Source organism: Thunnus thynnus, chromosome 5 (genome assembly GCF_963924715.1).
Source record: "Thunnus thynnus chromosome 5, fThuThy2.1, whole genome shotgun sequence".
Taxonomy (NCBI): Eukaryota; Metazoa; Chordata; class Actinopteri; order Scombriformes; family Scombridae; genus Thunnus; species Thunnus thynnus.
The window spans coordinates 3,122,164-3,137,114 of NC_089521.1; the positions used below are offsets into that span (position 1 = coordinate 3,122,164).

General features: G+C 39.0%; 2 protein-coding genes and 1 long non-coding RNA gene across 3 annotated transcripts in view; 1 reads left to right on the plus strand and 2 right to left on the minus strand.

Annotated features, from left to right (window-relative positions):
- zc3h18 (zinc finger CCCH-type containing 18) overlaps window positions 1–995 on the minus strand; it is a 56,966-nt gene extending 55,971 nt beyond the window's left edge. Inside the window, 1 exon segment of the mRNA XM_067591062.1 lies at window positions 830–995. Within this exon segment, the coding sequence (XP_067447163.1) occupies window positions 830–995 (166 nt within the window).
- A 5,992-nt stretch (window positions 996–6,987) lies between these two features.
- Window positions 6,988–10,766, minus strand: LOC137182492 (uncharacterized). Its single transcript, XR_010928340.1, has 3 exons — window positions 9,627–10,766; window positions 8,780–8,828; window positions 6,988–7,269 (listed from the first exon to the last, which is right to left on the minus strand). It is a non-coding gene; the product is annotated as an uncharacterized lncRNA (long non-coding RNA).
- The window catches only part of trhr2 (thyrotropin releasing hormone receptor 2), a 28,318-nt gene continuing 20,632 nt past the window's right edge, over window positions 7,266–14,951 (plus strand). Inside the window, exons 1-4 of the mRNA XM_067588726.1 lie at window positions 7,266–8,838; window positions 12,368–12,500; window positions 13,039–13,190; window positions 14,752–14,875. Coding sequence (XP_067444827.1) covers window positions 8,456–8,838; window positions 12,368–12,500; window positions 13,039–13,190; window positions 14,752–14,875 — 792 coding nt within the window. The 5' untranslated portion in view covers window positions 7,266–8,455. The remainder of the gene's footprint in view (window positions 8,839–12,367; window positions 12,501–13,038; window positions 13,191–14,751; window positions 14,876–14,951) is intronic.

The window sequence follows — 14,951 nt, forward strand, 5'->3', positions numbered from 1 at the left end:
ATGTTAAAACGATGGAAAAATTGTAAATTCCATTCAGTGATGAGTAAACAGCCACCTATAAAAAATATATATATACATCTACTGTGGATAATATAATATTATGAAGAATTATTCATTCTATGATTCTGATTGAGGTTTTATATGATCACAAATCACAGCCAACCACACAATTAAATAATAAGACATTATTCTGAACGTATTGTGCTTTTATGTTGAAGGCACAAGCGCTGCTTCCCACGTTAAATCTGTGTTAGTGTGACAGAGCTCAGTAAGAAGTAGCAGGGCACTGTGTTGTACAGTAGGTAGACAACTGTTAAAGCATGGCTATGCTGCAGACCTGGCTCTGATCTGCGATACACACATACACACAGAGGAAACAAATCAAGCATTTTATTTTGTGCAGAGAGACAGACTTGTGAAGAAGATTCTGGAGGAAGATGGTGGAGATGATGCAAAAACACACAAGGTAAATCATTTTCTTTTTACTGCAAATAATTAAAAAATAATTAGAAGTTTAGAATCAGTTATGTCTGTCTCGTATACCTGTTGCTGCCATCACTCTGCCATGTCAAACTCATGCTATCTATCATTTACTGTGAAAGAAAGGTAAGACAGAAAGAAAGAAAGAAAAATGAAAGAAAGAAATGAAAGGCTGTAGGCTATCCATGTGTGCATGTGTGAGTGGTCTCATTAATTTTCTGTACACACACACACAAACACACACACACACACACTCACCTTCAATATTTTTTTTATTTCATTTTTATTTAGCAGTAGGAAAATACACTTAGGTCCATGCAGTTTCATTCTAAAATTTTTATAGTCACACTGATGTTGTCACAGCCACAGCAGTAGAGCAGTTTGGGGTTTGATGCCTTGCTCAAGGGCAGCTTGACGCCAACTGCTGAGACATAGATTTTCCATGCTTGTCTGGTGACCTCAAGCCTGCTGCCTTTACCCAGGTTAATCAGATGCCAGATATCTGTTATCACCATATCCCCGGAGGAAAACGTGCAGCCTGTAAATGACAATTGTGCTTATTTTTAATGTTAATGGGGAGGGAACTGAATGAATGCAAGGTGAGGGAGGAAGCGAGACCATCAGCTGCATAATCACCCTAAACTTAGACAGCAAAGGAGAGGGTTCATGGACTGGGTGTCAGTTGGGTTTAGTGGTTCATCACTCAGCCAAAATGAACCCAAATTTAATTCTGTGGGCTTTAAGTACCATACGATTTACAAAAATGCACTAAGAGGCCACTTCTTACAAGGGTTCCCTCCATGCTGAGTTGTCATTACTCCATTCTGTACATAAAAATATACTCTATTTTATGAAAGCTGGGCAGACTTACTAGTTTATTTCCACCAAAAATCCATTCACATAACCTGTGTTCAAGCTTTGATACCCTTGTAACACTAGAACCAGCTCTGTCCACAGTTCAATGGCAGCATATCAAAGTGGAACAACCTGTAATTTGTAAAGCAATAGTTTTTTAGGAAATAATCTCATTAGCTTTCTAGTGGAGAGTAAGATGAGATGTGTTTGTACGCTAAATATGAAGCTACAGCCAGAAGATGGTTAGCCTAGCTTAGCATGAAGACGGGAACAAAAGGTTAAACAGATAGCCTAGCTCTGTCCAAAGAATCAAAAAATCCAAAAAAAAAAAAATCAAAAATCTTGTTTGTGTAGTCCATAAAACTGAAATATGAAGACGACAAGTTGTGGTGACAGTGATAGTTGTGGAAATCTCGCAGTGAGGACAAGACTCAAGAGAGTCACTGCGCTAGTCCGACACATAACCTCATGTCAAACCACAAATTGCATTTGGCATTTTTGCCTTCATTGGACAGTGGGCAGCAAAGAGGCAGACAGGAGACAAGGGGAAAAAGAGATGGGTATGACATGCAGCAAAGGTCCCTGGTTGGAATCAAGCCAGAGACGTTACAGTTATGTAGCATGCAACCATTAGTAATCATTCGGCTACCAGGGTGCTCCACCAATTGCAGTTTTAAACATTGGTTTTTGTATGTGTGAAACAAACAAGATATATGTTCATTAGTGAGCATTAGAGGTGCAACAGGAGGATTCTATTAACTTTGGACAGGACAAGGCAAGCAACTTTCCCCTTGTTTCCTGTCTTTATCCTAAATTAAGCTAATTGTCCCCTGGCTGTAGTTTCACATTTAATGGACATGTACATGACAAAATTTAAAGGCAACTGTGTTTGTAATCCGCTGTAAAACATGAAGCCATCCAAATGAACAGTGTTACTGAAGCGCCTCATTCAGTCTAGTATGATGGACAGTTAGAAATGTGCAAAGGATCAGCTCGACTGAGTTGTGGATGTGTGTGTAATGGAATGGAGAGTGGATGCAGTCTGATTGATGGCAGAATGGTCGAACTAAATTACTTTTCATTTCATGTCCACCTCAATTTATTAGAGGCAGCCCTCAGGAGGGGAGGTCCAATATGTGCGTGTGCCCGGGCTGGGAGATAAGTGAAAGGAGCAACAGATGCCATGTAGAATTTCACAGTGTTGCACAATGGTTAATTAGCTTTCAGCAAGATGTGAAACCTCAAAACAATCCTCAGGATTCTTTTGATTAAAAAACTGGTTCACACTTTGTCTTCTAATAACCTCTGTTAGATTCAAAATCAAATGGATAGTGGGGTAGGCTGAGTGTATGTGAGAGAGAGATGAGGCAGGAATCCAAATTTCAAAAATGCAGAGCTGTTTTATTTTATTTTCATTTCTTTGTAGACTTCATTTTCAGTGTGTGTGTGTGGTTTAAGCTGTGATGCACACAACACATGGCTGGAGTCAAAAAGGACAAACAAAGGGAGGAAGGCTTTTGAGTGGATTAATTGATCTGAGAGGGGGTGTTCCTTTCAGTTAGGTGCGTATGATTTCTTCTTTGCCTGGGAAGTGGTCAGGTGACTCCTTGGTGAGGACTTTTGACAACTTCTAAACCTTTTCAGCAGAAATAGTTTAAGAAATTACTTTAATCAGGAATCCTTCTGCTGTACAGGATTTTAGGAATATGACTATAACTTTACCAGAAGTGAACTGGGAGGCATCATACTGCAGGTGCATTATGAGAGTAAGAAAAATTGAAGTTTGAGTGTTTTGTCTATCACAGAATATTATGTTAAAATTAACTTAATTCACCCACAGAGTGTGTTTACGCCTTGAGCGTAGCATTAGCGGTTATTTGTTACACTGCATGCTCTGCAGCACCAAAATGGCTCATTTGAATATTGCCTATTTATGCCTATCCACTCTGGGTCCCATTAAAGCTTCATCGCGCACGATTTTAGCTCTGGCTGTCAATCTGAGGTCTGTGCACCTCCAGAGGAACATTAGAAGGCTTTTTGAGCTCCCCAGAAAAATTACATTATATTTTTTTTTTACCACTGTCCACGTTTCCATCAAATTTTGTTGTGGACATTTATGGTTGCCAAACGATGAGTCTTAGAGTTTTTTGTGACCTCACTCACATTTCTTGACCATGACTTTAGTCTACAACAAAGGGTACATCTCAGTTCGATTAATTGCATCCTAATTTTCCTCTCTTGTGTCTTGCTCCCTCTTACTGAAGATTGAAGGAAAAGATGTGAGAAAAGAAGAATCAAGGAAACATGTTTATAATGAAATGAGATGTCAGCTTTAACTGCTATGCTTTGCACATATAATGACATGTCCAAATAAAAACAAAAAGTTGTGCAGTGATATGACATGACTAAACTGAAATACAAGTCATGTAAGTCATGTTGTCCCTTAAAATAAACAGTTTCAGAGGATTATAAACCACACATACCCAACAAAGCTGTATTCAGATTGTGTGTATGTTAGGCCCGTAGTGTGGAAGCTCACTCGAGGGGTGACATATTTTAGAAAAATAATTTATTCTGAAAGAACAAATTAAAACAGTGTGAGTCAGCTGATCTTCCGTGGCTTTGCTCTTAGTATGTTAACTGCCAACTTAAATTAGTTGGAACAATACAACAACAATACAAAAAAAATAACAATATAATATAAAAATTCAATATTTCAAAATACAGCAATCATGTATAAACTAGCTATTTCCATTTAAAATCAATAGGCTGACAGAATCACAAAATATATATACATAAAATAGGCTATTGAAAATGATCAATTCTATATTGATTTATTGATTTATTCATTGAATGGGACAGTGTGCAGTTTGCACCATTAAAGATGTACTGCACCTGAGTTAGCCTGAAGCTAATTTGCATCAGTAGTCCCGGACAAAAAACATACAACAGCACAACAACAAACAATGAAAAGCAACCCCCCACCCCCCCCAAAAAAAACAACAACCAAAAAAAAGAGCTTTGAACGTGCTATATCAGTCTATTATCTACAACTATTTAGAATTCCTATCATTTCAGGTATAAAACAATTATCTAATTCTCTCATAACTTCAGCCACGCAACATTTACATTACAATATAATCTCTCTCATTCATTCTCTCTGTTTACGCGTGACGTATTACAACTCGTGAGCTGCCTGGTTGCCTTGGCGACGGTAAACAACAGCGCTGCTAATCAGCTGTTCGGGCTCTGGCTCTAACTCTACGTTCTATAACCGTTGTAAACAATCTGAAAATAAACGTTATTAATTGTTAGAAGAAAACGAACAAAACAAAGAAAATATAAACCACAAAACACTGACATTAAGTCTAACACATACATACATATCAGTGGAGTCAGGCAAACCGTACACTTGACTCCCTTTGGCATTTTGACAGGTTTAATTTAAAGATAACTATCACGCTAGCAACAGGACTTAAGGGATGGCAAAGTTGGTCAGTTCACCACTTTGGTGCTCAGAGGATGAGTAACAACTTGGGTGATCCCCTGACTTTTCATCTAGAGCCATTAATGGGTTAAAAATACTATTGTCTAATACTTTGGTTTGAAACCAAATATCTGCAAATCTAATGATATTCCCATCAGCCTCAGCTGTACTGTGTGTTTAGTGCTCATTAGCAAATGTTACCAAGCTAAACTAAGATAATGAACATGATAAACATTACACCTGCTTAACATCAGCATGCTAGCATTGTCATTTTTGAGCATGTTAGCATGTTGATGTTTACATGTAGCTCAAAGCACCACTGTGCTTAAAGGGGACATATTCTGCACTTTTCCAGGTCTATATTTTTTAATCCAGGGCTTCTACAGTTAAAAACTCCTTTATATATTTATCTTATACTGGCCCTTTATGCAGCACTGTTTTAGCTCCTGTCTCTAGTGGTGCTTCTTCATGTAATCCCAGATTGACTCCATGATGTTGAGATCAGGGCTCTGTGGGGGCCATACCATACCATCTGTTGTAGGCCTCATCATTCTTCTTGTTGCTGAAAATAGTTCTTTATGACGCAAGCTGTATGCTTGGGGTAACTGTCATGTCATGAACAAATTTGGGACCGATCAGACACCTCCCTGATGGTATTGCATAATGGATAAGAATCTAAACATCTAGGGTGCTTAAAACTTTTGCACAGTACTGTATAAGTTAGGAATGTAACTGGATCTGAGAGACTGAAGGATGACTGTCACTACGGTCTAAATAGAATGATAGCCTTTGTTCGGCTTACTCTTGAGACCTTATGTGAACAAAGTCATGCCCATGATCCCTGAAAAAGGAACTTCCCACAATATAAAAGCAGGGTCAACTTCAAGCTTGTCCTTTGTGCCTTTCTGGAATGAAGGCTATCGTTCTATTTAGACTGTGGTGACCGTCTGAGTGAGGTAAAAACAAATAGCCTGTTGCCAGGAATCTTGGCATTGTTAGAAATATGTCAAAAATATGATCTATTTTCATTTTTAAAGACACAGAGATTATTTAAAATGCCTTTATCTCATCACACCTGGATTGTTGCAACAGCCTTTTTACTTGGCTTACTCAAAAATCTATTGACTGACTTCAGACTGTAAAGAACTCAGTTGCCAGGCTTTTAACCAGAACCAAGATCACACAACATTACACCTTTACCCTCTTTACACTGGCTCCCAGTATGTTTTAGAATTGATTTTAAGATCTTACTGATTACTTTTGAGGCTCTTCATGGCCTCTCTCCCTGCTACATCTCTGACCTCTTAGTACCGTATGAGCCAGTACACAGTTTAAGATCCTTGGGCTGAGGTCTTTTATCTGTTCCAGATGCCAGACTGAAAACTAGAGTGTTTGCAGTCAGGGCCCTGAGGCACTGAAACAATATGCCTGAGGAAATGAGGTTGCTGAGTCAGTTACTTCTTTTAAATTTCTTCTTAAAACGTACCTATCCGAGAGCCTTTCCTGATTTTACTTCAGTTTGTATTTTGTCTTTTATTTCTTTCTGTCTTCCAAAATTTCTTATGTTTTATCTTACACCAAATTGGTTTTATCTGTGTTTCTAAAATCAAATGATTTTATGATTTGTCTTTTTTATTTTGCTGCCCTTGTGACGCACTTTGTAACGTGGGTTTTGAAAAGTGCTCTATAAATAAAGATTAGCATTATTATTGTTGTTATTATAACCTCTTAGAGCAGCTAGCATGGCTGTGCAGTCTTAATTTTGTTTTCATCAGTATTTGTGATTAGAATGCCTCATACTGTGTAGGATATACCAGATTCAGAAATCAGAAACAGGTTTATTGCCAAGTAGGTTTACACATGCAAGAGATTTGCTTTGATGTTGTGGTACACAACAAATAAGAGAAAATAGTAGAAAGTAAATTAGTTGCCTGGTTGTTTCAGGGGTGGACATGATGCACTGCTAATTGTAGCTCACATCAAAATTGATTAGTAGATGCACTGTTAATGGTTTGCAGCATCACATGTGACTGAGTAATGCTGATAGACAGTTTAAGACAACCAAAAGCAATGACAAAATGGAATGTTGCCAAAAACTCTCCTCCTCTTCCTGACCATGACTAATATTATCCATAATACAGGTTAAAAGTGAAAAATCTTTCAGATGAATGATGAAAATTGTTTTATGTGTCCTTATTTAATCGGAACATAATACACATCCACTAGTTTTAATCAGATGGTGAACAGAAAACAAATCAAATCTACAAATTGCAGTATTGTGTTGATGCACTTAAAAGTTCCCAAACAGCTGTACACACAAGTCACCGATGGATTGGGTTGGGCTTGTGTATCCTTGCTCAAGCCTCCTCAGGAACCAGTTCTAGCTCCTGGATGGATAGAAATGAGAGCATTGGAACGCCACTCATGATGGCAGATCAGATCGATTTCTGGAAGGACTGAGAGGTGAAGAACAATCAAACTAGATGTACACAAGGTATACCCAGATCTCATGACAAGATTTCCATGATATTCGCTGACAATTTTTCATAGTTTCAAGAGGAGGAATCCTGAAGATTTTGGTGACCTCCAGACCTTTTCTTTAACACCACCATCTGGCCAAACCTTAAACTTATACACAAGAAACATAATGGTCAGATTGGCATGAAATTTAATGAGCAAATTCATGCTCACTAGAGGATGAAACCTTTCCAATTCAGACACTCGATGTGCTTCACTCTAGCACCACCCTCAGGACAAAATGTCAACATTGCGCAAAAGATGTCTCATCATCTAAAAAAATGACTCTATCCAGAGAACAATCAAACTACTGCTGATCTTTTCCCTTCAAGATTTCTGCAGTTCCAGCACTACATTTTCAAACAGCATATAAGTGCCATTTGAAACCAACAGCTTGCATTGTTCTTTTATTCCCCTCACCCCCACCTCCACCCCTTTGTTTTAACCACCTCATGCTTTATCTGATTGCATGAGCACTTTTGCTTCCAAACAGTATTTACTTGAGGGCAACACAGAGAAATTCTGTGTATGTGTTAATATGTGTGGGTGTCATTGACATGTTACAGTCCAAAGCCAATGCAAAGGTTATTCTCAAGTCTATTCCCCATTTGTCCGATCAACTGAATTCATTTTCTATTTCTAGGTGACTCACTAGGAGCCTGAGTGGTGTTTGGAAGTCCTGGGAGAATTACCTTCAACATCTTATTCTTTGTCCTTCCACCACATTAGTTTAAAAGGAAGACGGTGAGGTGGACAGAGAAGGTGAAGGACAGAAGGAAATATCAAAGACAAGAAAACAAGACCAGTGTTTCTTTCCTTTTCTCAATACCCAAAGTTTCTAAACACAAATTCATATCCTCTTTAGTAATAACACGATCAAACCCATGTTATGTTAAAGATTCACAACTTCAAACACACTAGCTACACACAGTGGATAGCCAGTCAATATCATACGCTACTTTCAACTTGATTGGCTTTAAATGAGAGTCAATGCTCTAAATGAAGAAGAAGAAACATGGCGACATTTATGAGTCATGCCCCTCATATCTTAGCTTTAATCAAATGAACGGAGCCTTTGATTAACAAAAAAGCAAAAAAGACCAGCTGTTAGCAGACATGACCGACAACGTGAGCTCCAGAATTGACACTCCGACCAACATCTCCTTGAGTCCCACCGTCACTGTCTCTGAGTCCCTGGAGTACAAGACAGTGTCTGTCTTCCTGGTCCTGCTTGTGTGCGGTGTGGGCATTGTGGGTAACATCATGGTGGTCTTTGTGGTCCTCACCACACGCCACATGAGGACACCCACCAACTGTTACCTGGTGAGCCTGGCCATAGCCGACCTGACTGTGCTGGTGGCGGCGGGGCTGCCCAATGTCTCGGATAGTCTGACCGGCACCTGGGTGTTTGGGCATGCTGGCTGTCTGGGAATCACCTACCTGCAGTACCTGGGCATCAACGTGTCGTCCTGCTCCATCACCGCCTTCACTGTGGAGAGGTGAGGGTGGACAAGTAACCAACTACCACTAATCTCACTGCAGCTTTTGCTGGCTTGTGTTGTTCTGAGTTGTTACTAGCAGGAATTTTACTTTAACTGGAGAGGGCTTTGACTCTAGTGTGTAAGAAGACAAGTGTATGCTCTACATATGAACCAGGAAAAGGAGTGAGTGATGGCCTTGGCTTGTTTTGATTTGGAAAATTCTGTTAGTGTTAATTGGATTTATTCAGACTTTTGCTTTTGCACAGTGTGTGAAATGTCTAGATTGTGAGTTAAACTGAATTATCACAATGTAGGGTCTCCAGATTTTCAAACCCCAAAACCGGGACCCTGTACCACATGTTCATACACGCACACATGTATGCACGCACCCTAGGCGTTTTCATCAGGATGATGGACAATTATTTCAGCACTTAACACACCTACTGAGGGCACCTTTGAACACCTACTGAGGGCACCTTTGATTTTGGGAGACAGTTTTGTCTCCCAAAATCCACCAAGGTATTTGTCAATGTGCACAAGTGCAGGCTGCCGGCTAAATGACCAATGGTGACACATTCTCTGCCAGCTTTTTTAAAAAAAAACCAAAACAAACAAAACAAGGTACAATTCTCTTTGTGGCCTGTAAATAACTTTATAGGCTACAACATAAAAATTACTTTAACTTACATCTTCACAACACTATGACACGAACTGGTCGCAAGTTAACAAAGATTAAAACAGCAAACCATTAAATCACAACTGCACCTCGTTAATAACAAAAACCAAGAGCCTGTAAAGAAAGTTACCTTTAAGAAGATTGCCAGGTACTTCATGCTTTGCAGTCTTTCTTCTTAGTTAGAGTTTCTTTTCTGGAGCTCTCAGGGAAACCACTGCTTATGTTTGGCCGTCTTAATATGATCTTTTATATCGGCATTTCCACCATGCCTGACTGATAATGACCCTCCTGGAGCTCTCTTTGGCTTGATAGCTAACCGTTAGCATACTGACAGGTTCTGTCAGAAAGAGCCGCAAGTGTCATAGGTTAGCAGCAGCCGTGACAACGACACATTTATTGATTGACACACGTACAGACAGAATTCAGTGTTGAATTCAGACATGTGGTGCATTGCTTACATTTTTATATTTGGTTGGGTAATAATGAGTGAGATAGAACATGCTAAATGTCTGTGTAAGTGCTGAAAACAAGTACATATAACAATTATTATTTTAATGGTGAAAACTGGGACTTCTTAAGTGTTTTTCAGATATTTGTCAAGATTCAGGACACACAGCTTGAAACCGGGAAATCCCGGACAAACCACAACGTCTGGTAACCGTATTACAATGTGCACGAAAAGTTTACCTTCAGTCAAAAAGTAACGTAGATTAATTTCGCTACATTAGCTGTCTTGAGTCATTACTGTCCTGTAAACTGTATTACAACGTGCACAAAAAGATTACTTTTAGTCAAAAAGTAACGTAGATGAATTTCGCTACATTAGCTGTCTTGAGTCATTACCGTCCTGTAAACTGTATTACAACGTGCAAAAAAAGATTACTTTTAGACAAAAAGTAAAGTAGATGAATTTCGCTACATTAGCTGTCTTGAGTCATGACCGTCTTGTAAACTGAAGTCGTTAGTTACTCTACACGTTCGCCTGCTGCAGTCAGTCATGACTCCAGGTGGCTGGTTGTCTCTGGCGATCTTGTGAATTTAACAGTCGCATCTACCAGAGGAACAGATTGAAAATTACTCTGTATACTGATCTGTGCTCTTGGTTTGTGTTAGTTTATCGTTTATAAGTATTATCTTGTTAAGACAGTTGAAATGCTGAGAGTCGAAAAGTATGTAGATTCTACTTTGTTCAATCTGTCTTTATCTGTCAGGTAGCTAATGCTAGCTAGTAGCAGTCTGTGGATATCAGGCTGATGTCAAGAAAAACAAACAGCAGGAGCAGATCAGTCAGTAAGTGGACTTTCTGCTGATTATTAAACTACATGTCCATTCTCTGCTTAGATAAAGGGTCTAGATACTGACAGTCCATAGCTGTGTGAGATAACCTTTATTTTTAAATGTACATAACAATGACAGTCTTGCAAGTGTTGCAGGTCTTCAGATATTCTTGCTCAACTGTCTTACACATTAAGTCCTAGAAAATATGATGTTTCAATCATGTTTTAATCTCATGGATCCCAGGAGGGGCCAAGGAAAAAAAAGAACTAATTTGTGCCCTTGATTTAATAATTTGTGCACACAGATTACTTAATTAGTGCTCTTTATTTATCTACTTTGCCTGTTCCCCTTTTGTAGAGGGCACTAAACACATTCAGTCAGCCAGGAGTTTGAAGATAGTAAAAAAGACATTTCCCCTGTAATATCAGTTACTTCTTGATGTGCTGATGCGTGGTGAAAGATGAACAGGTAAAACAACCAGATTTGCTGCAGGTTTGCGTACGTTTAAGGGATCTCAGAAATAACACAGTATTGAGCCTACATGCCAAAACCTGAAGTATTCTCGCATATCTAAATCCAAGCGATCCATAGTGAGTGTGTATGCAGGATGAGAGAATGGCATGAGGGTGAACTCTGTCAAATCAAAAGCCTGAATTATTAAATCAAGAGCACACATTATTAAATCCAGTATTTCCACAGACTGTGCCACAGCTCAGCAGATGTATGTTCCGGTGAAGAAGAAGAGGAGCAATTGAGAAACCCAAGCAAACATTTTATTATTCAGGGGAGAAAGCAGACACCTGTGAGATTTAGAATAGACAGTACTCTGGTAGATGAAACCTGCAACCCACAAAATAATATCATTTGGACTATCTTGTAAGGTTTGTGTAGGAAACATTGTGTGACCAAATCAAAATGGGGATGGGTTATAACAATCTTTGTTTTAAAAGTATTTCAGTTTCTCTATTTCAACATGTAGTTAGGATCTGTTAGGACCCACTCAAATTACAAACAAAAAATATTTTCTTGACTGCTTTTACTGTACTAGTGTAACAGTTACAGTGTTGTGTGGTAATACGGCTGAAATTGAAGATTGACGAGAGGAGTCTATACTAGATTATAACAAAACAAACAATCTCTGCAAGTTTGAAGACTTTATAACCTTCCATGTTGTATGAAAATAAGAGGAAACCAATGGACCTTGGTTGACAGTTATGTAAAGTGTGCAAAAACACTTGTATGGTCCTTAACATTCAAGAACATAATCAACTTTATTTTGTAAACTTCTATGATCTAAAAATCTAAACTGACTGTTCAAAAATGTTTCATAGAATCATAGGTAGGTCTGTGGCCTTTCTGTTTATGATCCAAGATGGAAGAGTATACACATTCGGCTATAGAGGAGGACTAGAGTGTGAAAATCTGACACCTGAGCTGCCATTACCCATGGTCACTGCTCTACATGGGAAAAACATTGCATAAAGAGCTCAGTGGCATCTACTTGCCAACAGATTGGTGGGACTAAAAGAAAAACAAAAAAAAAACCTCAACAGTCACAGTTAACTTGACATTGTGTTTTCTCACCATGTGCAGGTACATAGCTATCTGCCATCCAATGAAAGCTCAGACTGTTTGTACAGTTACCCGGGCGAAGCGGATCATTGCCGGGGTTTGGATCTTCACCTGCGTCTACTGCATGCTGTGGTTTTTCCTGGTGGACATTCAGGTTAGAGAAATACATTGCACATTACATTTTGCATGTTACCTATTAAGTGTGTGAGAGCAACGGCAGAGTAATTACTGACTGCCTTTTTGAATGCTTCCAGTTTTTTCAGACAGAAGTTAGCATCTGTGGCCACAATGATCAACTAGAAAACACTAAAAACACACACAACTGAATGAGAGTGAAGAGCACATAACATTTTTAAACATATAGTTTTACAGGCTGAATTACTATGTGGAAACGCTTGCAGGCAGTACTTGAAAATACAGACAATAGTACCCTTTGCAGTGTTTCAGTAAGTATATGAGTCATGAAAAGAGAAATAAAACAGCTGCGATTTGCAAGATAAATGCTGGTTCAACAGCAGGGAAATGTAAAAAGCTTTTTATGAGCTCTGCCATTTCTGAAAGCAGTATTATTACATGTGTGCAGATGTAAAAGATTGTACTCATGACATTATTACATGCATATCACAGCGAGAGTCTGTGAGCCACCAGCCTGCTTTCTTGCAGTGCCTATATGACAACTGTGTGACATGTAGGTGAGCCAGGATGGACATGTGCAGTGTGGTTACAAGGTGAAGCGGGAGCTCTACCTGCCCATCTACCTCATCGACTTTGCCATCTTCTACGTCATCCCTTTGCTCCTGGCCATTGTGCTGTATGGACTGATAGCACGGATCCTCTACCTCAGGTAAAATGGTGAACAAGGACAGTACCAGTGGGTTTGCATGAAATATCTTAAACCAAAGTGCACTCCAGTGATTTTACTTGAGAAGATCAGTTCACTTGTCATGAGGAGTGCCACTCAGCCTGTGAAAACAGTTATATTGTGTCCTATGTAACTCTGAAGGAGCTTTGTCAAGTCCAAGAAAATAAACCCCAGTCGAGATCATCCTGAAATTTATAACGCAAAGTCTGTCTTGCAGAGGGAGAATAGTTTCAAAGACATGGGCTTTAACTTGGCAGGAAGAGTCAAATTAAAAGGACAGGTTCACAATTTTTCAATTCTGTCTTAAAACAACAGTCAAGTGCCCATATGAACATTGAAACATTTTTGCATGCTGTAAGCATTCCTCCTGTTCATATTTGCTGTTAATGTAAGTGATGGAAGAGAAAAATCCAGACAAAATCCACAGGTCTTGTTTTGTGCAAAGATGTATTCCAAAGTTTATCTGAAGCTTGTATGAACAGTCTGACTTAGTCAAATCAGCTATGTTTAACACTTTTTAATGAAGCTCAGTGAGAGAATATCCTTGAGCCATTGTTCAATCCAGCTTTAAAATGTATTACGTATTTCTTTGACACTAGTGGTATAGTATAAGTGTAGAACATCCAGGCTGTACTAGTTAGAGCAACTTTGTGGACCAGAATACAACACAAAAATGTTATTCTCTCTAGTGGAGGCTCTTGCTGATCTTGTACCAGCACTAAAGGTCTTTACAAATTGTTTAACTGGTGGTAGAGAAAAATTATGAATGATCTTATATGATAAACAAACATTATATAAGAAAATATCCAAAGTCAAAAGATTGACCTTTTAATCATATAGTGCTGATGAGAATCTGTTTTTATGCATTACTTTCAGTTTTGCTTTTACAGAAACTTCGAAATGTTTGCCTTATGCGACAAGTGATTGCATCATTGTGTGGACTCACTGAATCGCAGTGAAGGTCATCTTGCAGAGAATTCTCACTTAAACAACTGATATCATTATGATTGTTTTGGGAGTTAAAGCTATAATGCAGTTGTGAGTAAGGATACCTCTGTAGTGTATCCTCCAACATATCAAATAAAGAGGAAAAAAAGGATGCCATTCAAGGGATTTTGATATTTCTTGCAATATAAAAATGCTGATTGGCAGCAACTCTCAGTTTTGAAGCAAAACAAAAGCAAGGAAAGAAATTTCTGATTGGCTTACATCTCTATTTATGGCCAGCATTATTGGCCTCGTTAAAAATTTGCTCTTGGGCAGAAGTCCAAGTAATAGATTTATGCTGTTTGACTGAAGAAGTGATTGTAACATGCTGTTTTTGCCCTGTCAAGAATTTAATTAGAGGAAAACAATGAATGACTGCATTTCAGGAGAAAATTCTGGTGGTTTTAATCCAAAAACTGGATGTTTTTGCAGGATTTTCCTCCCAGTAAAGGGCCCTTACCACATGTTAAATCCAACCTCTTCCTCAACATGTTAACCAAACAATTAAACCAACCACTGGGATGAGTGCTCTAACATGCTGCTTGTGTCCCTCCAGCCCTCTGCCCAACCATCCTGACGCCAGTGCCACGACGCTGCGTCGAAGCTGCCGGGAAGCCTCTGAAGCGGGGAAGGGGGGTCGCCAGAGCCGTCCAAAGAGCGCGCTCTCCTCAAGGAAACAGGTCTGTGGCTCATCCCGCATTTACCCTCTTCCCATTAACCACTTCTGCTCTCTCCTTTCTTGTTGTTACATTGTGT